A 19,479-nucleotide genomic window follows, 5' to 3' on the forward strand; every position below is an offset into this window, starting at 1 on the left:
TTTGGTGTTTTTAACATGTTCTTGTGGCATTTTTCTGATTATGGTGGACAAATGTAATAACAATTAAGCTTAAAACTGCATTTCTGAGTATTTCTTGTCTGACTTAATGTCAGAGAGGGACATTAAGTCAACCCCTTGATGCCTATTGATGCAAACATGATTCAATTCACTTTGGCTCCAATATTAAATCTAAAAAACACAAGTGTTTTTTTTCATGACTGGAACTAAATTTAGATGTCAAAGGGTTAATAATTATGACCAAACTATTTAATTTTCTTTTTTTTATTACTAATGTTGCCCTGGAGATGATGAAGACTTCAACTGTAACAAAGAAAGAAAATTCAGACTTTAAGGTTCAAACAAACTTTTCCAAGTTAACAGGTTGTCTTTAAATTAAATTTGAAAATGAGGCTCACAATACAAATCCACACATACACCGTTTCTTATCTTTGCTCTTATTCTTGTAAACTCATGCCTCTTTTATCAAACTTGAGACCAAAAAAAAAGTTTCCCATATAATCGCTAGTTGCTGATAAGGTACATTGGGGAAAAAAGAAACACAGTCAAGTTGTTGTTTTTTTCAAATATAGAACATTTTATTCAAATTTCAGTAAATGATGACATTTTTAACAAAAGGCTTTATTATCAACAGGACCTTAAATAGCAACACTTAACAAGCTTTCATCCAGCAACAATGAAAACCTCTTGAATTGTTTTTTTTTCTTACATTTTTTTCATGTGTCATTTATTTTTCACATTTCCCTTGTAAGAAAGAGTTCAAGTATAAAAGTTACCAACAGTGTCAAACTGCCCGTCTGGTGAATGTGAAGCAAAATAAGCACAGCTACTGAATCCTCGATGACGAGTACACATTCTATTAGAATAAAGCAGCTTTTCTTTGCTTGTATTTGTCAAACCTTTTACTACTTTCCTGTCATCCAATAAAAACACAGAAGAGACAGAATACAGTAGGCATTCAGATGGGCCAGCACTTAAATAATGGTTCTCTCATACAAAAGACATTAAGGTAATATTTAATGTATTGTTCTAAAGAATAAGAAATAGAAATACAGTGCACATAATGTTATTTGAAATAGCTTCTCTATCAACATTTTGGTTGAGTGTGTTAATAATAATAATAATAATAATAATAAAACTAATCAATAACTTATATATGCCTTGAGATGAGTAGATAATGATATTATTAATACAGTACTGCCACTAAGTCTCTACTCTTAGAGTTTCAACATAGTCAACCCTTGAAAATAAATACCTTAAATAGTACATTTCTTATTTTTTTTGGTTTGTGTTTTTTGTAATCCTTTCCATTAGTAGTAAAAATGAAAGGCACATAAACCATACACAACATGACAAAGCCCTTCCTCTTCACCCCACCTGCTGTTCTTGACAGACGTGGGGCAGGCCAGATGTTGGGGTGGCTTTGGTAAAGGTTTTTGTGAGGGGACACCTGACAGCAGACCGCGGCAGAAATGCTGACGGGGACAGAGCTGAATGACTGGAGGCTAGTGGCGGGGGTCACTCTGTGGCCGGCGAAGGGGCGTAAAGTTGGTTCCCAAAGGGCTTGGCTGGGGATTAAAATGTGACAGCTCAACAAATGAGCACAAGTGATGCGTTCTTTCCAGAGCCATCCGTCTATGTGGAGCGACTCCGTCCACCCCCCACCCCCCACCCCGCCAACCAGTAGCTGCTCTTTCTCTCTTTTTTTTGTTGTTCTTTCTCTCCATCAGAGATGCTCGACTGTGCTGCCTTTGTTTCTGACTGCCACATGTGCAGCTCTAGATGCATACATGTGACTGAAAAACAAAACTAAACAAAAAAAACAAAGAAAAGACAGATTTTGTGTTTTTCATTGTCTAAAGCCAGCCTTTCTTTAGCTTTTGCTTTGTGCAACAAGTCCCCCACGTAAGTCCAAGAGTAATGTCATCATGACCCTTTTCTTTCTTTTTTTCTGCCTCATAGTGATTTGTTTGCTTTGCATAGATCAAGGTTTATCTTTAAAACAAAAAGGGACATTCAGCATCAGGAAGATAGAAAGGTAGTTCTTCAAATGTGTCTGTCCTCCTGCCCTGTCCTCCACATCCTGACAGAGATCACACATTAGTAGCTAACACTTTGGAAACGGTTCCATTTCCCTGATTATCTGAAAATATCAACTAAAAAAAGCACTTTGAATACAAGAATAACAAACAAAGCCCTCAATGCGTAGTATAACAATAATAATAAATATAAATGTTATGAGGGCATTAAATAACCTAAACATGTGAGGAACATGACAAGTGGAAAAGGAGCATTTTCCTAAACATTTTACTAAAAGACAGCAATAGGACTTAAAGGTTTAAATGTAAACCAACCTCTGGGATTAGTTACTGCATTTTGTTCTCTAGCAATAAGTACAACAATGATAATCATGATAATATTCATCATAAAAACAACAATAATGGTAAATCATTTGTACCATCTGCAACTTTTTTGGATTTTCTGCATTTTTTTTCCTTTTTTTTTTTTTTTGGTTGAAGCACAGCAAGTTGGAGAGTTACTGTTAAAAGTTTCCAGCTTACTATCATCATCACTACCATCATCATCAACTTTGTATCCCTAAAAGCTAATCCAATTTTTTTTTTCCTTATTGCCTTGTTTTACACAGCTTTGGTGTAGAGTAGGCCTCTTCTCTCTCCTTGTTCTGCAGCAGTGGTGATGGGTGCTATTGCATCCGATCGGCTTGCAACTGCTGAGCCTGGTACTGGCCGAAAGCTGCCGCTGCAGCAGCAGCGGCTGAGCCTGGGGCAGGAGCAGCTAAAGGCTGGGGGACAGCATAACCATAACCGGTGGTGGCAACATAACCCGTGGCAGCAGGGGAGGCAGCGTATGGATATTGCTCGTAGGCCGCGGCTGCTGCAGCATTGGCCGCTGCAGTGTACTGTGCATAGGCAGCTCCAGTGTAGTCGATATAAGGGGAAGAAGCGGTGGCTGGTGTGGCAGCAGCAGGTTGCACATGAGGGATCACCACACTTGGCTGGACAAAGGCCTGGGGGTACATGTAGTGGGCTGGGATGCTGTTGGAAAAACACACAGGTATTCAAAAAACAGCAACAAACAAATGTTAGAGAAACAGCCTCCCCAAAAATCATCCCACAACCCAACTCCACCACACAGAGACCCCATCCCCTCCTACCACCCAGATCAATTCAGACACCAAAGAAATGTCTGCTAATAGGAATTCGAACAAACATAGGGTTGCCACAACAGAAAACAAGGAACAGTAGAGTAAATGATAATTGTAACATATCTCTGAAGTACAACGAAAAACTACTTCTTCAATATTTTTTCCATCATCATGATGTTCAGCAAGTGAAGCCGATTTTGTGTCTGTTTTGAATCATACGTACAAACTTACTTTTGACTTGAATCGTCCTTTTATAAATTAGCTCAGTTAAAGGCACTGAACTGGGGGTGAGAGGGTGGATTTTACAGTGCCAGGCAATGGTTGGGGGTGCAAACAGAGGAGATCAGCCCAGGGAAGCATTGTGAAAATGCCATTGCCACTTTGACAACTGGACAATTTTTTTTTTTTAAATGGACACTGCTGGCCATTCCCCCTTCTGTGATGGGACAAAGAGAAAGGGAGGCTGTCGGGGGTAGCTGGGACTAGGCTCTGCACCATGAGCGACGTTTCGATTAAATAAACAGATCTGAACAATGAGCGCATTCTGCCCTCCATTACATAGCCTTATCCTGCCTCACGAGCTGCATAAGGCCTGGAATATAACGACTAACTTTGACATTTGTGGAGAAAAAGAGAGTCAAATGGGAAGTTATACAGTAAAGATGCAACAACAGAGATGTTTAGTTTGAGTGAAAATAATGAAGGAGTCAAGAAGAAAGTTTGAAAGTCAGGATCTATCGTGGCAACCCTAATGTGAGCACTTCACCAGTCCAAATTACATCTCACCCAAAACAGTTAACAGAATAATAAAATAAAATTAAAAAGTTAAATTAAAAGAGCAAAGCATCTGAGAGGAGCAAATAAATAAATAAAAAGGTTAACTCAGCTTCAATGATTACAAATTCAGCAAGGTCACTGCACAATCACTCAACATAAAAGACAAAGGAACATATAAGGAGGTGCAAATGGTCTTTAAGGGCAGTGTTTAGTGCTGGTATGGGAAAAAAATACAAAAACGTTTTTTAAAAATTATGCACTGGATTGATTTTTTCGGTAAAATAGGTCAAAAGACATAAAAATGTCTGTGATTAAAAAATGCTCTATCACGATATAAAAGCTGCAGTATTGAAGCTCAGCAGGTTAGGGCAAAGATTTCACTTAATGCTATCTCTAAAACTGCACTACTGACATTTTACTCATTTAAATCAGAGAGTTAAGAGAGAAAACTCTCCTCAAAACTAAGTGTTCAGTTTACAAAAGTGATTAATCGTTGATATTAAAAATAATAATGCTGACTACTATCAATATCCTTTTTTATGTCTGACTTAGAATAACTGTCCCATAAGTGATCAACACGACTGTTTTGGTCAGAAAACAACTATCATATTTTTTTTACATTTAAAATCGTTTGTAGGAGCTGAGTGTTTTATAATCTTTCAGCAGTTTTTTTGTGGTATCTCGGACGACAAAAAAATCTATTTGTGAACATTTGTGAACACAGGTCAGTGTTGACTACAAATGATTTTGTGAAGTTTAAAATTAAGGTTGTACAGCAGTATTTCATTATCGTGAATTCTTTTATATTGAAATAGCTTATTTCTTATGACTTTTAACAATTTTTAAGACTATTTTGGACAAAATTCCTTCCCAACAATCATGCTTGTGCTCATACACAGATTAGGTGGAGTTTCGGGGACCAAAGCGGTGACAAATCATTAACAGCTGCCTAAAAAACTACAGAATCTTCTTCACCAGAGGAGGTTATTTGCATGCCTGTCTGTTTCTGGATGAAAACAAGAAATGTTCTATTTGATCTGGTGTCAGGAAGACTTATCTTTGAGGGCTGATGTTTGCTGATGAATGCATTTGTTTATGCGTCATAAAAGTGTGACGCCTAATGGTTTGTTTCCACAGACGCACTTTCTAACACATAAATCATCTGTGCAGCTACAGTGTAAATATCAAGACTTCAAAGTCAAGAGTCCGACACCAACAGCTTACTGGATCCAGTAAGTTCGTACAGTAACATCACTGTTTGGAAATTTATTAACAACAGATAGAGCAACACTAAACTGTAACCAAGTGCATTGTGTATGGTAGTAAACACTGTTTTAAAATGAATGTGATCAAAGAGTCCAAGAAGCAACGCTGACAGCAGTGATGGAAACACTTGGCGTGCTCCTATAGATTCAAAGTGTGAGTATGTTTAAATAAAAGTCATAGCAATCCTTTCAAATGAACTCAATATCTCCTTTCAGTTTTGCTCCAGATCAGTTTTGAAACCATCCAATCATGAAGTGGATCTGAAGTCAGAAAGAGAATCACTACTATCAACGTATTCGATTTTTTTCTATCTTCTTGATTTAAAACTTTACCACGATAAGTTAAAATTAGTTCAACAGAGAAGTGCAGATTTTTTCTCAAAAAAAGGAATGAAGAAATTAAGCATTATATTTGACATCTCAACTGCTATAAAGACATAGCTAGTCTGACCTTTGAGGTATGACACTGATATGTTTAGTAAAAAATTAGTGAAATGTGTTATATTTAAAATTTAGTGTCAGGTACTATTGTCGGAAGATGTATATCCCTATGATTCAGCATAAATGTAAAAAAAAAAGTGTTATACTTTTACACTAAATTGCAATTCTTTTCAATATTTATTTGTTCTTGTTTCTTTTTGTTCCTAAAAAAAACAATTAGTGAGTCAAAAAAAATCCCCGGAGAAACAGAGATATAATGTTTTAACCATTGATTTGACATAATTAGGTTAGAAATCAAAATATTTATATTAAGACACCCAACTTCTTTTGGGTATTTTTTATAATTATGGAGAAATAAAGGTAATTTGTAAAATAGGATGTTTTTAGTGATTTATTTGATCCTAATGTACAAATAAGTAAACATGTGTCATTCACTTCTATGTTTGTTCCATTAGCCTACATCTGCCTTAAAATATAATTGGTAACATGTACACGGTAAGTTAGGAAAAAAAACAGTGAATGCAGAGGTTTTGTTGCAACAAACCAGCCTTCCCATATGGCTACATCATTTTTTTCCCACCCTAAATGAAAAGTGGTTATATGAACATAGCAATAGATTTGTTTCAACTTCCACATGGCCCCTTTAATTGCCACCCTTTGACAGCTCCAACACCCTCTATGGACCCCTACAAACTAACGGTGACGACCACACAACTCTGAGCTTCATGCGACTGCAGTGTCAGCATTTGGGGCTTTGTGTGGCACAATGGGTGAGCCTGTTTTCCTTAACACCACAAGCCCATGTGACGAAAGTGTACTGTGAAAGAATAAGTGAGAGACAGAGCCATCCAGACATTTATTTGCATCCAATGGAGGGCTAAAAGGGGCTTCCATGCGGTTGGATGAAGCTTCAATTAAACAGAAGTGAATCCCCCTGTGTATTGTAACGCAATCAGACATCCGCAAAAGGTCTGTATATATCACCTTGGTGTGTATTTCTGCTGTACTAATTGGAGGAAAGTAAAAAAGCTGCAACAAGTTCACACAAAACATATATAATAGGTTTTGTTATTATGGGGGATGTGTTTGTGAGCTGGTAGAAAAGAAACACACAGGAAATTCAACAATCAAACAAGACGCCAATGAAAAACACGGAGAAAAAAAGCACATCCGTTAAAAAAAAAACACAAGCTAAAAGCACTAACCAACACAAAACAAACAAAAATATAAATTTCTACGGCTTTTTTTTTTTAATCAGCAAAGTTTACACTACCACAAAAAAAGAGAAAGGGCACCCCAAAAAATCAGACAATCTACCTTTTTCTTTTTTTCTCTTTCTGCACTAGAGAAAGCACACTGTTTAGCTAACAAAACCACTTCATAACTGCACACAAAATATGCTTCAAAATGAAGTGAAAAAGTCAAAATGAAACCCACGTACATGCATTTGTAATCACCGTTTTCAGAGCTTGTGCATGTGTGTTTGAATTTACAGGAAAATCCCTTATTACGCTCGCAGAACTATTCCTCAAACCAGTTAGTTTAAGTGAGAGCGAGCCTGTCGAACCGGAGAAAGAACATTGAGTCAGACTGCAGGTTTCCACTGTATATCATCCACAGCATACACGCAGATGTACGGATGCAAACAAACACACCTAAAGGGCTTTTATCTGTATGTTTTTGGGGTCAATGCTAAAAACACTTTTCTTAGTTAAGTAGCATAACAAAACAACTAATTATCAGTTTAAAGACATTTTAAAGTGTGAAATAGTTTAAAAACTGTGAAGATCAGCACTGCTTACCCATAAGGCCTCTGGATGAAAGCAGGATGAATTTGCGGCACACCAAAAGTAAAACCTGAAAGAAAGAAAAAACCCTTAAACCACAAATTCAGATGGATGTGGAGTTTTTCAATACATGTATAGTCTAACCTGGCTGCATCACACGAGGCTTTGCTCCAAGATAGGCCAGGTTGACATTGGCTTTCCTGCCATCAATGATTGGGTTGGGGTCCTTACAGGCCCGGTCTGCAGCTGAGCGGTCTGCCATTGTAACCTGTAGGATAACAGATGTTGGATGGAAACTGAGGTTTAATGTTTCCTAAACGGGTGGCCGACAAATATTCTAAAGCGACATGCATGTTGGAAAAGCATTTTTAACACAATAAGAGCCCCTGTGTGTGTGGGGGGGGGGGGCGGGGGGGGGCAAGCAAGCACTTGGCAGCACACAGTTATTTAACACCCCAACGTGGAAGTGACAAAACCTGAAAGACAGCCAGAATGATGTGACTTCTTGTTGCCTCCATTGCAGCCTTGCTCAGAGCTTAACAGTCGTGCAGTTTTCTTTTACTGTGGGAAATTCTGAATAAATATTAAGAAATATAGGAAAAGATGCTCATATGGTAAGTGGAGAGTTTTATATACTCAGATTGTTAGAAAAATTAACATAAAAATGTCAATTTAATGGTTTTACACTTGTTTCTGAATCGGATTACTTAATCAGGAAAAGCCTGTTCCTAAAAGACAAGTTTATATTCGTCAAAGCTTTTTGTGAGTGTGTCAGAGAAGATTTTGGACAAGTTTGAGCAGAACTTTGTTTTTTAGTGTTACAGCAGCCTCAAATGAAGAAATCGTATTGTTTTCTAGAACGTGTCTGCCCTAAAAAGACGTGATGTTGAGGCTTCTCTCTGCTCACCCCAGCTGTCAGAGCGCAAGGGACCGAAGAAATGCGCGTCATGACGCATCAGTGCGCAACAAGTTCTGAGATTGCAACGGAAACCAGGGCCAAATATAAGCAGCGCCTGTTTATCAAAACCCAAACACCTCGTGACCTGATTCAGTTTCATATTTGAAGCTGACAACATACTTTAAACACAGAAATGATTTCTACACACGCGCAACTGCTCCTACTGTTCCACCGCAAAATAAAAATGGCAAAACAAGTGTGTCAGTAAGAATACTTACAAATCCATAGCCTCTCGACTTGCCGGTCTGTCTGTCGGTGATGACCACTGCTTCTTCAATCTCACCAAATACCTCAAAATATTTCCTGAGACTCGAATCCGTGGTGTGATAGGGAAGACCCCCGACAAAAATCTTCGTGTAGGTCGTGTCCTTTTGTGTAGTGTGCATCGTAAGTGCAATAAATATAATCAATAAAAAAAAGTAATAGTATAGTGCAAAAAAGGAAAAAAATCTGTTTTCGACAGATCTTTTGGCGCAGGAGAAGAGATCAGCAGAAACGTTTGAAAACCCGACAGTGATGAAGCCCAGAGGTAGATGTATCTAGTTAGGAGAGGATCAACATGGAGCGGATTGTCCCAAAGATACCACCAGGTGCCTCCTGCTTTCCTTGCTCAACTCTGCTGTCTAACTAAAATTGTTTGGGACCCATTCCTAAAAGCGTCGCTTTAACTCCACCCAGATCAAATCTGCTGCCCGCCCACCGGCGCGCTCCAACAGCTGCAGGGGAACCTGCGCAACGTGGGGCTCTGGATTTGTTTCATGATTAAAGTTCCTAGTCTGTTCATCCTGAAATTGGAGGTAAACTACTTTTAAAAGAATTTCAAAAAAATTTCAGTAAAGTTTTAGGGCAGCCTGTATGCATTTGATAATTCCCATGAGTTTTTGTAGCCATGTGACACACACAGGATGCTCTGACCTCTATAAAGTTCAAATAATCAAATTGTTTTTCAATAAAAAAAATGAATGGAAAGGACAAGGCATATGTGAACTAATTCAAGAGTGTCTAAGCATTAATGATTCAAACAGATTAGCAAAGATCTTCTGTGTGGCACAGTCTGGATCTCTGAATCTCCCTTTGAATTGCCAGGATGAGTAATTCACCTTGGGTAATGTGAGAGGGAGTGCTACTGTTAATCATTTATGGCTCCTGGGAGCACTGCGCTGCTGGCCTGCATGCACCTGTCCTATAATACAGAGGTTGTGGGGCAATGTGTCATTAACAAAAAAAGTGCCTGTAAATCAATTGCTTTGGTCCATTTATGACAGAAACTTATGCCAGATGTTTTCATTTTTAGAAAACTGGTGTATAAATATATTAACAAAACAAATATCTAGGTCAGAAAATACTTTTTCTTCTTTCTTGGATTCTTAAACAGTATTATCCAGGCTACGTTCAGAGAAATGCAACCTGATGATGTTTCTATGTTCACTTACTATTTTATTAATGCAGCCACACGTCCTTTAATGTCCAAGCGGAGTAGTGAAAAAAATCGGGTCTATATTGGGTTTCTTTTGCTCAACAATGGGGGCCTGGTCAGGTTGCCTATAATCTTTTTGTCCCTGTTCTGGTGTGACATGCTGACCACTCTGAGAGAAACAAGATGGAGGCTTCTCTGAAGGCTGGCTAGCTGGAGCTCAAGCCACCACAAAACTAGCCCAAATGTGGTACATGCTTTGTCCGCACTGCTGTCCCGCATGAACTCTTTTAGTCAAATAATAAACACAACTGACTATGGATACCAACTCTGGAAAGTGGCCTCTATCAGCCACCTCCCCTACATGTATGACATCAAGCGTAGTGTCATAGGACAGTCTTTTCATTTTTTCAAAAGTTTGTTGTATCGATTTTTATTTTGCACATGCTGTTTTAGCTGGGTGAGATGAAGCAGCCTGACAGGGTGAAGGAGAGTGATTGTATGTGCCTAAGACCTCCTTGACAGTCTGCACTGCAGAGCTGCATTTCCTTTTATCACACATCCTGAAGTAAAGACGTATTTCATCACTCATTGCAACAACATTGGACTTTTTTCAGAGGATTGTCCACAGAGCATTGTGCTGTACACTCGTATCCAGAGAAGTACTTTCGCTGCTAAGTACATCCAAACTTTTGCTCTCTTTTGCCTTCACCATTTTGTCTGAAGCTCCCCGCAGTGCACACATCTTCACTGCCTCACTCGTTCTTGAGCACGCCCACAATCACTGGACAGGTGGAATGGTTGGCTAGAATTCTACTGAAAAGCTGAATAGAATGAAAGTAATCGACATTCCTAGAATGAAGCACTGACCACAACGTTTTTATGTGATATGTATGCAGCAGTACTGCTGACAGCTTTCAGTACCTAAAACTGAGTTTTATATCTCTTCGAGGTCTGAAACAACAACAACTGTGAGACAAACAGACGGACAGAATATTTTCCTGTATTTTGCCTCAGCTGCCCACAAAAACAACTAATATACTTAGGTGCGATAAGATAATAAAAGTGACATTTATAGTATCCTGGTGTAGTTCTACCAATGCAAGTATGGGGTTTACCGTAATTCTAATAGAGGGAAAGAGAGAGGATTGCAGTGCAGAAATTAAAATATTTATTCATCAAATTATTTCAAAAACACTGCAATGAGCAATATGAAAATATTAAAATCAATAACATTAACTTTACATAAAGAGAAAAACAAACTTTGCACATATATCCCATTAATAAAAAAAATCAGTAACCACATCTCTCTGCAATGAATACAATTGACTATTCTATTTCAACCCAACCTGAACTTTAACAATGAAACCCGGAAAAACATTATTCTTTTGAGAAAGCCTCCTAATATTCTTCTTACCTGCTTGCTTTTACTACTGAGGATTTGAAAACCAGAAGCTTTTCAAATCCTTGCTATGATATCCTGCTCCTTTTTGGTGAAAAGACAAGCTTTTGTCTCACATTTGAATTTACAAAAATATCAAATATTTTGAAAAAGGGATAGAGCTTGTTTAAAACCTGTAACAAAAAATAGTTTCGATTAAACAAACGCTTATCCCACACCTCAACTGTATGTATCATAAACTAGTAACTTCTAGAAAAAAATGTTGCATTTTGTAAGCTTTTATTAACATAAACTCAACTTTCGAAAGACTATCATGTTGAATATGCGTTGACATTGCCCTCTAGTGTTTAAAAAAAGAACTGGCTTTACACACACTGAACTTACACATTTGGATTTCTCATAACTCACTGAAAACAGAAGTCGGATTTAAATGATTTTGTTCTTTTGGCAAGAGAATAATACAAACTCTACAGCACATTCACATTAAACTTGAAAGTAAATCTTTTTTGAACAGTGGTAAGCACAATATACATTGGGATTTAGAACATTTCACATGTTTACTGGGTTTGTAACCATGCAAAATAAAATATTTTAGCTAACTTCTTCAATGTTTTGTTATTTTTTTTAAGCAATGCCTTCTTAAACATGACTTAAGATTTTATGCAAAATAGGCTAAAACATGTCCTCTTTGTCTGTTGCTTGCTGGAAGCTTGAGTCAACCTCCGGCTTGCTGAGAGAAGAAAAGGGTTTCCCAGCCTCAATCTCCTCCACCTGTGTCACCTCTTCCTCTTCTGAGCTTGCTGCCGTTACTTGCATCTGCCATTCAAGTTTGTCATCACCCACAGTCTTCTCAGACAAATCTCCTCGTTGTGGGGATTCATGAGGTACCTGGCTGAACTGCTCTGGAGCTGGCAACAGTTCAGGTGACTGAAGGGGCTGCACAGGTGTGAGGAAGCTGTCCTCATCACTACTGGGGTTGGATCTTGGAGCACGAACCCGTGCAGACATTGACCTCAAACGGGTCTTGAGGGTCTCCTTGTTGGACTGAAAGAGGAAATATGACTTCACAAGAGCACAATTTGAGACAAATATGTGGGACACAAAAACAAACGGCACCTTGCGTCTCTCTTCAGCAAGCCTCATCTTCTCATCTATCTCTTCTTTGCTGTGGAAAGTTTGAGCCTTTTTGATTTTTAGAGACTTCAGCCGTGCAGGAGGCCTTCGTGTAACGTCTCTCTCGTCCATCTGATACAAAAAACATTCTTTAGTTACTTCCTTTTGCTTTATTGTTAAAAGAAATCCAGATAAGACAGTTTTTTTAAAAGTATTCATGTTTTTCATTGTAATGAGCAGTCATTACACTGATTTTGTTTTATTAAACCCTTCCCATCCTATTTAGATCATAGACTGACCCAAGTAAACTCCGCTTCATAACATTTTCTTTGTTTTCACTTAAAAAAGGTAACTTGGTCCAAATTTTGGCAGGGATTACATTTTCAAAGTAATTATAATTAGGTGTGTGATTTCAAGAATCCTTAGAAGAACATACTTGTGACCACCACGAGACATTACGTTTCAAAGAAGTCATCCGGCCTTCAGGTTACACTTTGAGGTACTTTAGACAATTAGATATTGATTTTGCTTGTACACAAGAAAGCTTTTACCTTAGATTTTGGCTTATTAGTTAATAGTAAAAACATGAACGCACTGTAATGCTGTAGGCAGCCCAGCTGTGGTCCTCTCTCCTCTGTCCCACTGGGATGATCCCCTGACTGATCAGCTCCTCCAAAATCTCACTGGATTTTTGTCTCTCCTTAACCGGCTCATCCTGCTGCAGTAAAACTGGAGCATCAGCTGGACAACAGAAAAGATGTTGTCATTTTCTCTTTTGGTTGTGAAGAGGTTTGGATGTTGTAATGTTTTTTTTTTAATGGTCAATACTTACTTTCTTTTTTAACTTCCTCTGTGTTGCTTGTGGTGAAGCTCTCCGATGACAGGGGAGGAAGTTTCTCCGGGATTTCCCCAGGTATGACCGTGATGTCCCTGTTCTCTACCACAACCCCACTATCAGTGGTGCCCTTTGACACAGCCGAGTCTCCCCGGTCTTCATGTTTACTTCCAGCGTCAGTCTGGGAGTAAATCATACATATATACATATATATAACTAAAAAGAAAGTAAATAAAAACATCATGCATAATCAATTGGATGAGATTGTAATGACCCAGCTATTATGTCACGCCACTACAACTGCTATGCTAATTAAATGGCTACCATGCCACACGACTTCAGGGGGTATTAGAGAGAAGTAAGCGGATGAGTCTACACTCTATTACTACATCACCATCCACGTATGTGAGAACATTACAAATTTCCAAACAGATGTAAGCACATTACAAATTTCCAAACAGCAAAGATCTGACTTCTGCTTCCAGCCCTCTCACTCATGGTTTTACACCCAAGATTCCCCACTTTCCATGATTCTTAGGGGCTGAAAGCGGGGCTAACCCCCAGGTCACCACAATATAATTCTGGAAAAAAAAATATACTTTTATTCAGTTACAACAAAGAGGATACATCAGAAATGGCACCAAAAGTTTCAAGAAAAAAAGAAAAGAAATCAAGTCAATTTATTTCATTTTTCTATCTTTTTGTACTTTTGGTTGTGTTGTCTATTACATGTTGTCTTTTATTTTCTTATTTTTTTTAAAAGATTTACACCATAATTTTTGACATCCTTTGTTGTTATTCACCTATATACAGAACGTAAATCATATGTTTTAATTAAATTATGACAAAAATAATTTGTCTGAAACGTTTTTTATTTATTTTCACAACACACAAACTCTTAATAAGCGTGAAAACAGATCAGCTGTGGTAGAACTGCTAAACTAATGCAACTTGCCCACCGTTTGGTTAACGGTTAACCAAACTTGGTTCCGTATAAAATTACACTTACATCCGGGGGGAAAACACGCAAAAGAAATCAAGCAAACATACAAAAAGAAGAGTAAAATGGTGTAGCATTCCCTGTAGGTGTTCAGAGACATGGCTCTACCTTCGTCAGCTGCCGCACTATTGTCGCCCGTGTGGAGTTTATGCATCCCATTTTTACCGCTCTCCGACCAATAATCCAAAATCAAAGTCGCATAAAATGGATTAAACCTCGGTAGCGAGTTCAAATCCAGCATTAACTTGAGCCGTTTCTCATTCTTGTACGCAATAAGAATAACTTCTGCGTTGCTATAGCAACAAAACGGGACCGTTGCCACAATAAAGCTGACCTGGTTAAACGTGAGGACACTGAGGAACAAAAATGGCAACTCTAAACAAAACAACAGGTCACACCTCATGTACTTTTAATTAATAACCATATGGTAAACATTCGGTGCATTATCATCACTAACATTATCATAGCAATGCTGGGAGCTAATTTGTTCTATAAAAACTATTATCTTCTAAACTTGCAAAAATTACAACTAACGCCAGACTTTACCATTTTGTAAAAGAACAATGTTTTTTGATAGTGTTAAATAGCGTCATATTTCCAGAGAGTGAATATAAAATTTACATATAATTTAATGTACAAACACCTGTCATAAACTTTTTTTTTAAGTAAGCTGAATGCTGAACAATGAAAGTAAAAAATAAATCAATAAATAAATACAAATAATGGCATCGCTGCCGATCTTCAACTTGTTTCCTTAAAAAACTGCCAAAAAAACAAACAAAAAACAAGACTGTACCATGTCAACTTATAGTTCTCTTCGACAGACGAACATGAACAAATCTCAAGGTAAGAAATGAACATTTTTTATTTTTTTAGCCAACTAAATATTAAAGTCTGCTGTGTAAAACAGAGTATTTCCCCTCTGTCACAGTCTGTCCAACTAACTTTAAATAATTTTAGCTTAAAAATTATTTGTGAAAAATTGCAAACTAACGTTAAATATTTAAGCTAGCTAAACTAGCCAACTAGCTGTGCGTGGCATTGCAATGTTCGTGGTGTACTCTGCAAAAAGATAGTAACATACATTATATTGTATTCATATTTATTTATTTTTCTTTTAAAAAACGGGATTAGACTTTTATAAACATGATACGCAACTAAACGAGGAAACCAAAGCCAAATAGCCAAAACTTATTTTGCTTGCTATTGATTGATGGAGTTCCTGGCTATTATGTTGTGTTATAATGTTTTCTGTGTACTATTTTTACTAGATGGAGAGTTACAAGGATCAACAAATAGTGGCAATTTGATGGGAAAACTAAGAAGGCTACAAAAAGGTACTTATGTTTTTTTTTCTTCATTTTTTTCATTTTTAGAAAAGTATAATAGTTTCGTCAGTGAGATGAGTTGACCCAACGTTTTATTTTTTATTTTTTAGTTGAACCAACTGTTGGGGTAATGTGGATGGTTGACTCACTACTGAGATCATGTGGACATATTGATGAATAAAAATAGGATTGGTAAAAATAAAGAAATATATACTGAAATTGAACATTTTGTTCTTCTTTATGTATGATGCATATTTTTTGTATATTTTCCCTTTCTTTTCAACTAAAAGGTAGCAGTCTTTTACATGTAGCCCTCTTTCTAAATGTGTGGGTGCTAAAAGGTCACCCACACACACACACATATGTATAATTGTGTGTGTGTATATATTTATATATATAATATATCGTAATAAAATCGTTTTGTACAAAGCTTTATTTCTATTTGTATATAGAATCTGTATCAAAGAATGAATGTGTGGTTGTGGAATACAGTGTGGCGTTCTTCCGTCTTCGTCTTGGAGCTTTGAAGTGTTGCGCATGCGTGCAAACGTAGTGTAGTGGGGGAAAGGGTTTTCCTCTGTATTTACGCTACAAAAAAACTTTTTTTTGTAGATACATGTTGGGTGAATTAGTGTATATATTCAATGCTAATCAAATTAGACGGATTTGAGTTGAGTTTTTGTAGATAATTCGTATAACACCGGACGTAAGGGATTTATTTCGACACACCGTTACTCTTTGGAAAGACTTCCGCTTTACAATAGCATTCTAAACTCTTACTGTAGACACATTTAGGTTGAATAGGCGGTACAGCGATTGACTTTGTGAATTTTGTTTTCAAGGAAAACAGGTTTTTGTCTCAAAACCGTTTTAAAAAATAAAGGTTTAGTCTCAGTTCATGTGAACCAATAGGAACCGGCTATGCTAATGAACATACACTTCCGTCTTGATTTCGAAGTAAATCGAGCAATAAGCCTTCAGTTTTTTTATGTTTGGTATCTTTCCGAGATGTGTCCGTTAGATCTGTAAGCGAACAGTTAAACGCACATTTTGATGTATTTAAGAGGATGGAATGATAAAACCGTTAGTGAGACTGTCGTATTTCCATTTATAAGCAGTCAATTCATGGTAATGTGGTTATCTTCAGTGAGGTACATCCTTACCTGTTACTCCCTCCGGGGAGTTTCAGTACATGATGAATGGAGTATTATGAGACATGATTAATGTCTCCCTCTTAGAAGGAACGGCAACACCTCCTAAGAGCCATTCTGATTACATTTGGTCGAAGACAAATTAATAATTAAAGAGGGCGCTTAGTGATTTAACATGCTAATCTCTGTGATACATTTGTGAGATTAATCACTGCACACTGGTTTACTCTTAATTACTATTGTAGAAGTCATAGGACATGTTCCTCTGTGAAGGAATTATCTTATTAGGTAACTCAAATTACACGAGGTTGTGGGAGGTTCAGTTATAATAAATGTGTGTTCAGTTGACCTTTTTTTCAGAAACTGACTCAATACCTAAAAGCATTACCACAATGTCTAACATGACGATTATATGTCATAAGTTCTTCAACTATTGTGTCAGTAAATGTACACTGCATTTAAGGTAACAGAGCTTTGGAAGGGGAAATCAAAGAGCTCAAGCTAACCAGTGAAGCGCTGCAAAAGGACCTTGATGCTTGTAAGCCTGTGAAATCAGTGTTGATCTTTAAATGACACCTTAAAATATCCATTATTCTTAGATGTTTTAATGTTTTCATTAATAACTATTTGCTTTTTAAGTTTACATTTTGTTCTTAACTACGCAGTACAAGCTCGGACCAACCAATTAGAGAAGGATTATAAGGAAAAAGAAGGTACAGTAAATCATTCATTCTGTGCAGTTTGCATGATGTTGTGGTTTAGCTTTTTATATATTTTTTTGTTTTGTTTCTGTTGATTGTTTCTTTCTTGTGAGGTAGAACTGTGCAGGAAATTACAGTTCCAGTACGACAAATCAGAGCAAGACTTTGAGAGGTACACGGTGCACATGAAATAAAACAAAACATATTTGACTGCAGAAGTCCAGTTTTAACTATTTATTCATGTTTCTCCGAGTTTCAGACACTAGATGTCAGTAAAGAGTTTCTTAATTCAATAAATTGTCTTGTAATGAAACATTACGGAGTATGCATGACAAAACACTGCTTTTTTTTAATAAATTAGATATGGCACACTACATATCTAATTTATATAAAAACAAATATTTAACCATCTAACTTTACAAATCTCTTCCCAGCGTGGAAATGAAACACTCATTTTTGGAAAATTACTTTATTTCCATCAGATTTGTTTTAACCCAAGAGCTGAATTAAAACCAGTCTAACAGGGTCTTCAATCATTTGCAGCCCACTGGCGAGTTTTTTTACATTTAATCTACTAGAAGCTCCTGTCTAACCAGTCTTACTTCCTTAATTGTGTGTCCTTTTCCCACCACTCACATTAGCAACACGGTGTAACTGTGCTCTGAGGTATTCTTGTGTTCCCCTAATTATGCATCGCCCTTGCACTTTTTGCTGTTCCGTCTTTCTTTTAAGTTTTCACCACTCACCATTAAAAAACAAAGTTTTAGAAACTCAAGCGATTCTGGCTGGACGATTCAGGAAAGTCTACTTTCATGAAGATTTTTTTTATGTCATAATAGATTTGTCCTTTCTTTTAGTTGGTTAATCTTCTTAGTTGATTTTTGTGACATATTACTAAAATTTCAGTGGATAAGAAAAAAATGAGTTATGAGCTTTTTGTCATATTGTATTTTTTTGTCTGTCAATTTCAATGTAATATTTTTGGTAGGTTAAGTCTTACGGCGCAGCATATATTTTTTAACCCACATCTGGTTAAAAACACTTAAACACACTTAAATTTAGACTAATTTGTATGTCTGCCTGGTAAGGAGATACAAAGACTCATGATAACACATCACCTAAACATCACTAATACTGAAAACCTATTTACACCCTGTGAGGTTCTTGTTTCATGTTGCATAATTTCTGTATTTTAATGATGATGTTCTGTGTCTGTGGCAGAGAGATGAAGGATCACAAAATGAGAAAAGACCTGCTGGAGCAATACAGATGTGAAATACAAGAATTCAAGCTTAGGCACAGGAAGCTGAGGTACATATCATTACAAATTTGTAGTCAATATGCCCATAAACTAAAAGAAACCCTAATAATATTTGTAGTCGGCTCCTTTAGGGCAATGAGTTTTACCTTAATGTTGAAACGAGGACTGCTTTTTTTTGTTTAAATAGGATGAGATTTGAAAATCAGCTTCAGCATCTCATGGAGAAGCACAAGAAACTTCACTGTGTCTTTGTAAGTCTTGCATCTATCACAGAATTGATTAGAAATGTGGAATTTACAGAAATGTGAAAATGTTTCCTAAAGGCCCCAGAAAGGCTTCCAGGAGAATTGGAGAGAGCTGAAAATAAAAAAACTCAGCTGTTGTCTGTTGGTGAGTGCCTGATTTTTTATTCCTGTTGTAAAACTGTAAATGCAATTTAGTATTTTTCAACATTAGAGCAATAGGTGTTTTATCGGCTCTTGTTTTATTGGTTTGATAGAAAAACTGAAGTTGACTCAGCTGCAGAAGCTCGAAGAGGAAACTGAAGCGGCGAAGACAAAGAAGCAGCTGGAGATGGAGGTTGCTCAGTTTTAGGACAAGTAAACAGTTTACTTACAGAGTTCAAGGTATTATAATTTAGTTTGAAAAAGGAAAGGTTCATTGTAGTTTGTAGACAAATTCCATATGCCTCTAATGGTGACTTAAAAAATGTCTATTCAGTACGTTTTCTAGTCATTGATAGCCTCTTGTTACTGGTTCTGTGAGGATATGACTCATTTGTCAGTATGTTTTTCTAGCTAATGCATTTGATTTATCCAATAAACCAAAATAACTTGCATGCTGTGACATTAATTCACAAACA

At 37.0% G+C, this 19,479-nt stretch overlaps 3 protein-coding genes and 1 non-coding gene across 6 annotated transcripts; 2 read left to right on the top strand and 2 right to left on the bottom strand.

The window, feature by feature from the left end:
* Positions 1-568: 568 nt before the first annotated feature.
* rbm24a (RNA binding motif protein 24a) lies at positions 569-9,090 on the bottom strand. Of its 2 annotated transcripts, XM_020707335.3 has the most exons (5): positions 8,631-9,090; positions 7,931-8,015; positions 7,599-7,722; positions 7,470-7,524; positions 1,291-3,074 (listed from the first exon to the last, which is right to left on the bottom strand). In XM_020707335.3, the coding sequence occupies exons 2-5, from the start codon at positions 7,970-7,972 to the stop codon at positions 2,723-2,725; spliced, it is 573 nt and encodes a 190-aa protein (XP_020562994.1). In that variant the 5' UTR covers positions 7,973-8,015; positions 8,631-9,090; the 3' UTR covers positions 1,291-2,722. The 2 variants fall into 2 exon arrangements, with proteins under 2 accessions (XP_004074265.1, XP_020562994.1); XM_004074217.5 differs by lacking the exon at positions 7,931-8,015 and having other exon boundaries at positions 569-3,074; positions 8,631-9,083.
* A 2,400-nt stretch (positions 9,091-11,490) lies between these two features.
* stmnd1 (stathmin domain containing 1) lies at positions 11,491-14,480 on the bottom strand. The gene is made up of 5 exons (XM_020707334.3): positions 14,285-14,480; positions 13,174-13,357; positions 12,937-13,082; positions 12,345-12,473; positions 11,491-12,272 (listed from the first exon to the last, which is right to left on the bottom strand). The coding sequence occupies exons 1-5, from the start codon at positions 14,333-14,335 to the stop codon at positions 11,901-11,903; spliced, it is 882 nt and encodes a 293-aa protein (XP_020562993.1). The 5' UTR covers positions 14,336-14,480; the 3' UTR covers positions 11,491-11,900.
* Positions 14,481-14,868: 388 nt separating this feature from the next.
* LOC101163096 (uncharacterized) lies at positions 14,869-19,455 on the top strand. Of its 2 annotated transcripts, XM_004074215.5 has the most exons (9): positions 14,870-15,022; positions 15,448-15,513; positions 17,119-17,193; positions 17,321-17,368; positions 17,474-17,528; positions 18,578-18,667; positions 18,805-18,868; positions 18,941-19,007; positions 19,117-19,455. In XM_004074215.5, the coding sequence occupies exons 1-9, from the start codon at positions 14,974-14,976 to the stop codon at positions 19,209-19,211; spliced, it is 609 nt and encodes a 202-aa protein (XP_004074263.1). In that variant the 5' UTR covers positions 14,870-14,973; the 3' UTR covers positions 19,212-19,455. The 2 variants fall into 2 exon arrangements, with proteins under 2 accessions (XP_078811418.1, XP_004074263.1); XM_078955292.1 differs by lacking the exon at positions 17,119-17,193 and having other exon boundaries at positions 14,869-15,022.
* Positions 16,645-16,777, top strand: LOC111948264 (U8 small nucleolar RNA). Its single transcript, XR_002874220.1, has one exon. It is a non-coding gene; the product is annotated as a U8 small nucleolar RNA (small nucleolar RNA).
* Positions 19,456-19,479: the final 24 nt, after the last annotated feature.

Source organism: Oryzias latipes, chromosome 11 (genome assembly GCF_053564925.1).
Source record: "Oryzias latipes strain Hd-rR chromosome 11, Olatipes_Hd-rR_3.1".
In the NCBI taxonomy this organism is placed as follows: domain Eukaryota; kingdom Metazoa; phylum Chordata; class Actinopteri; order Beloniformes; family Adrianichthyidae; genus Oryzias; species Oryzias latipes.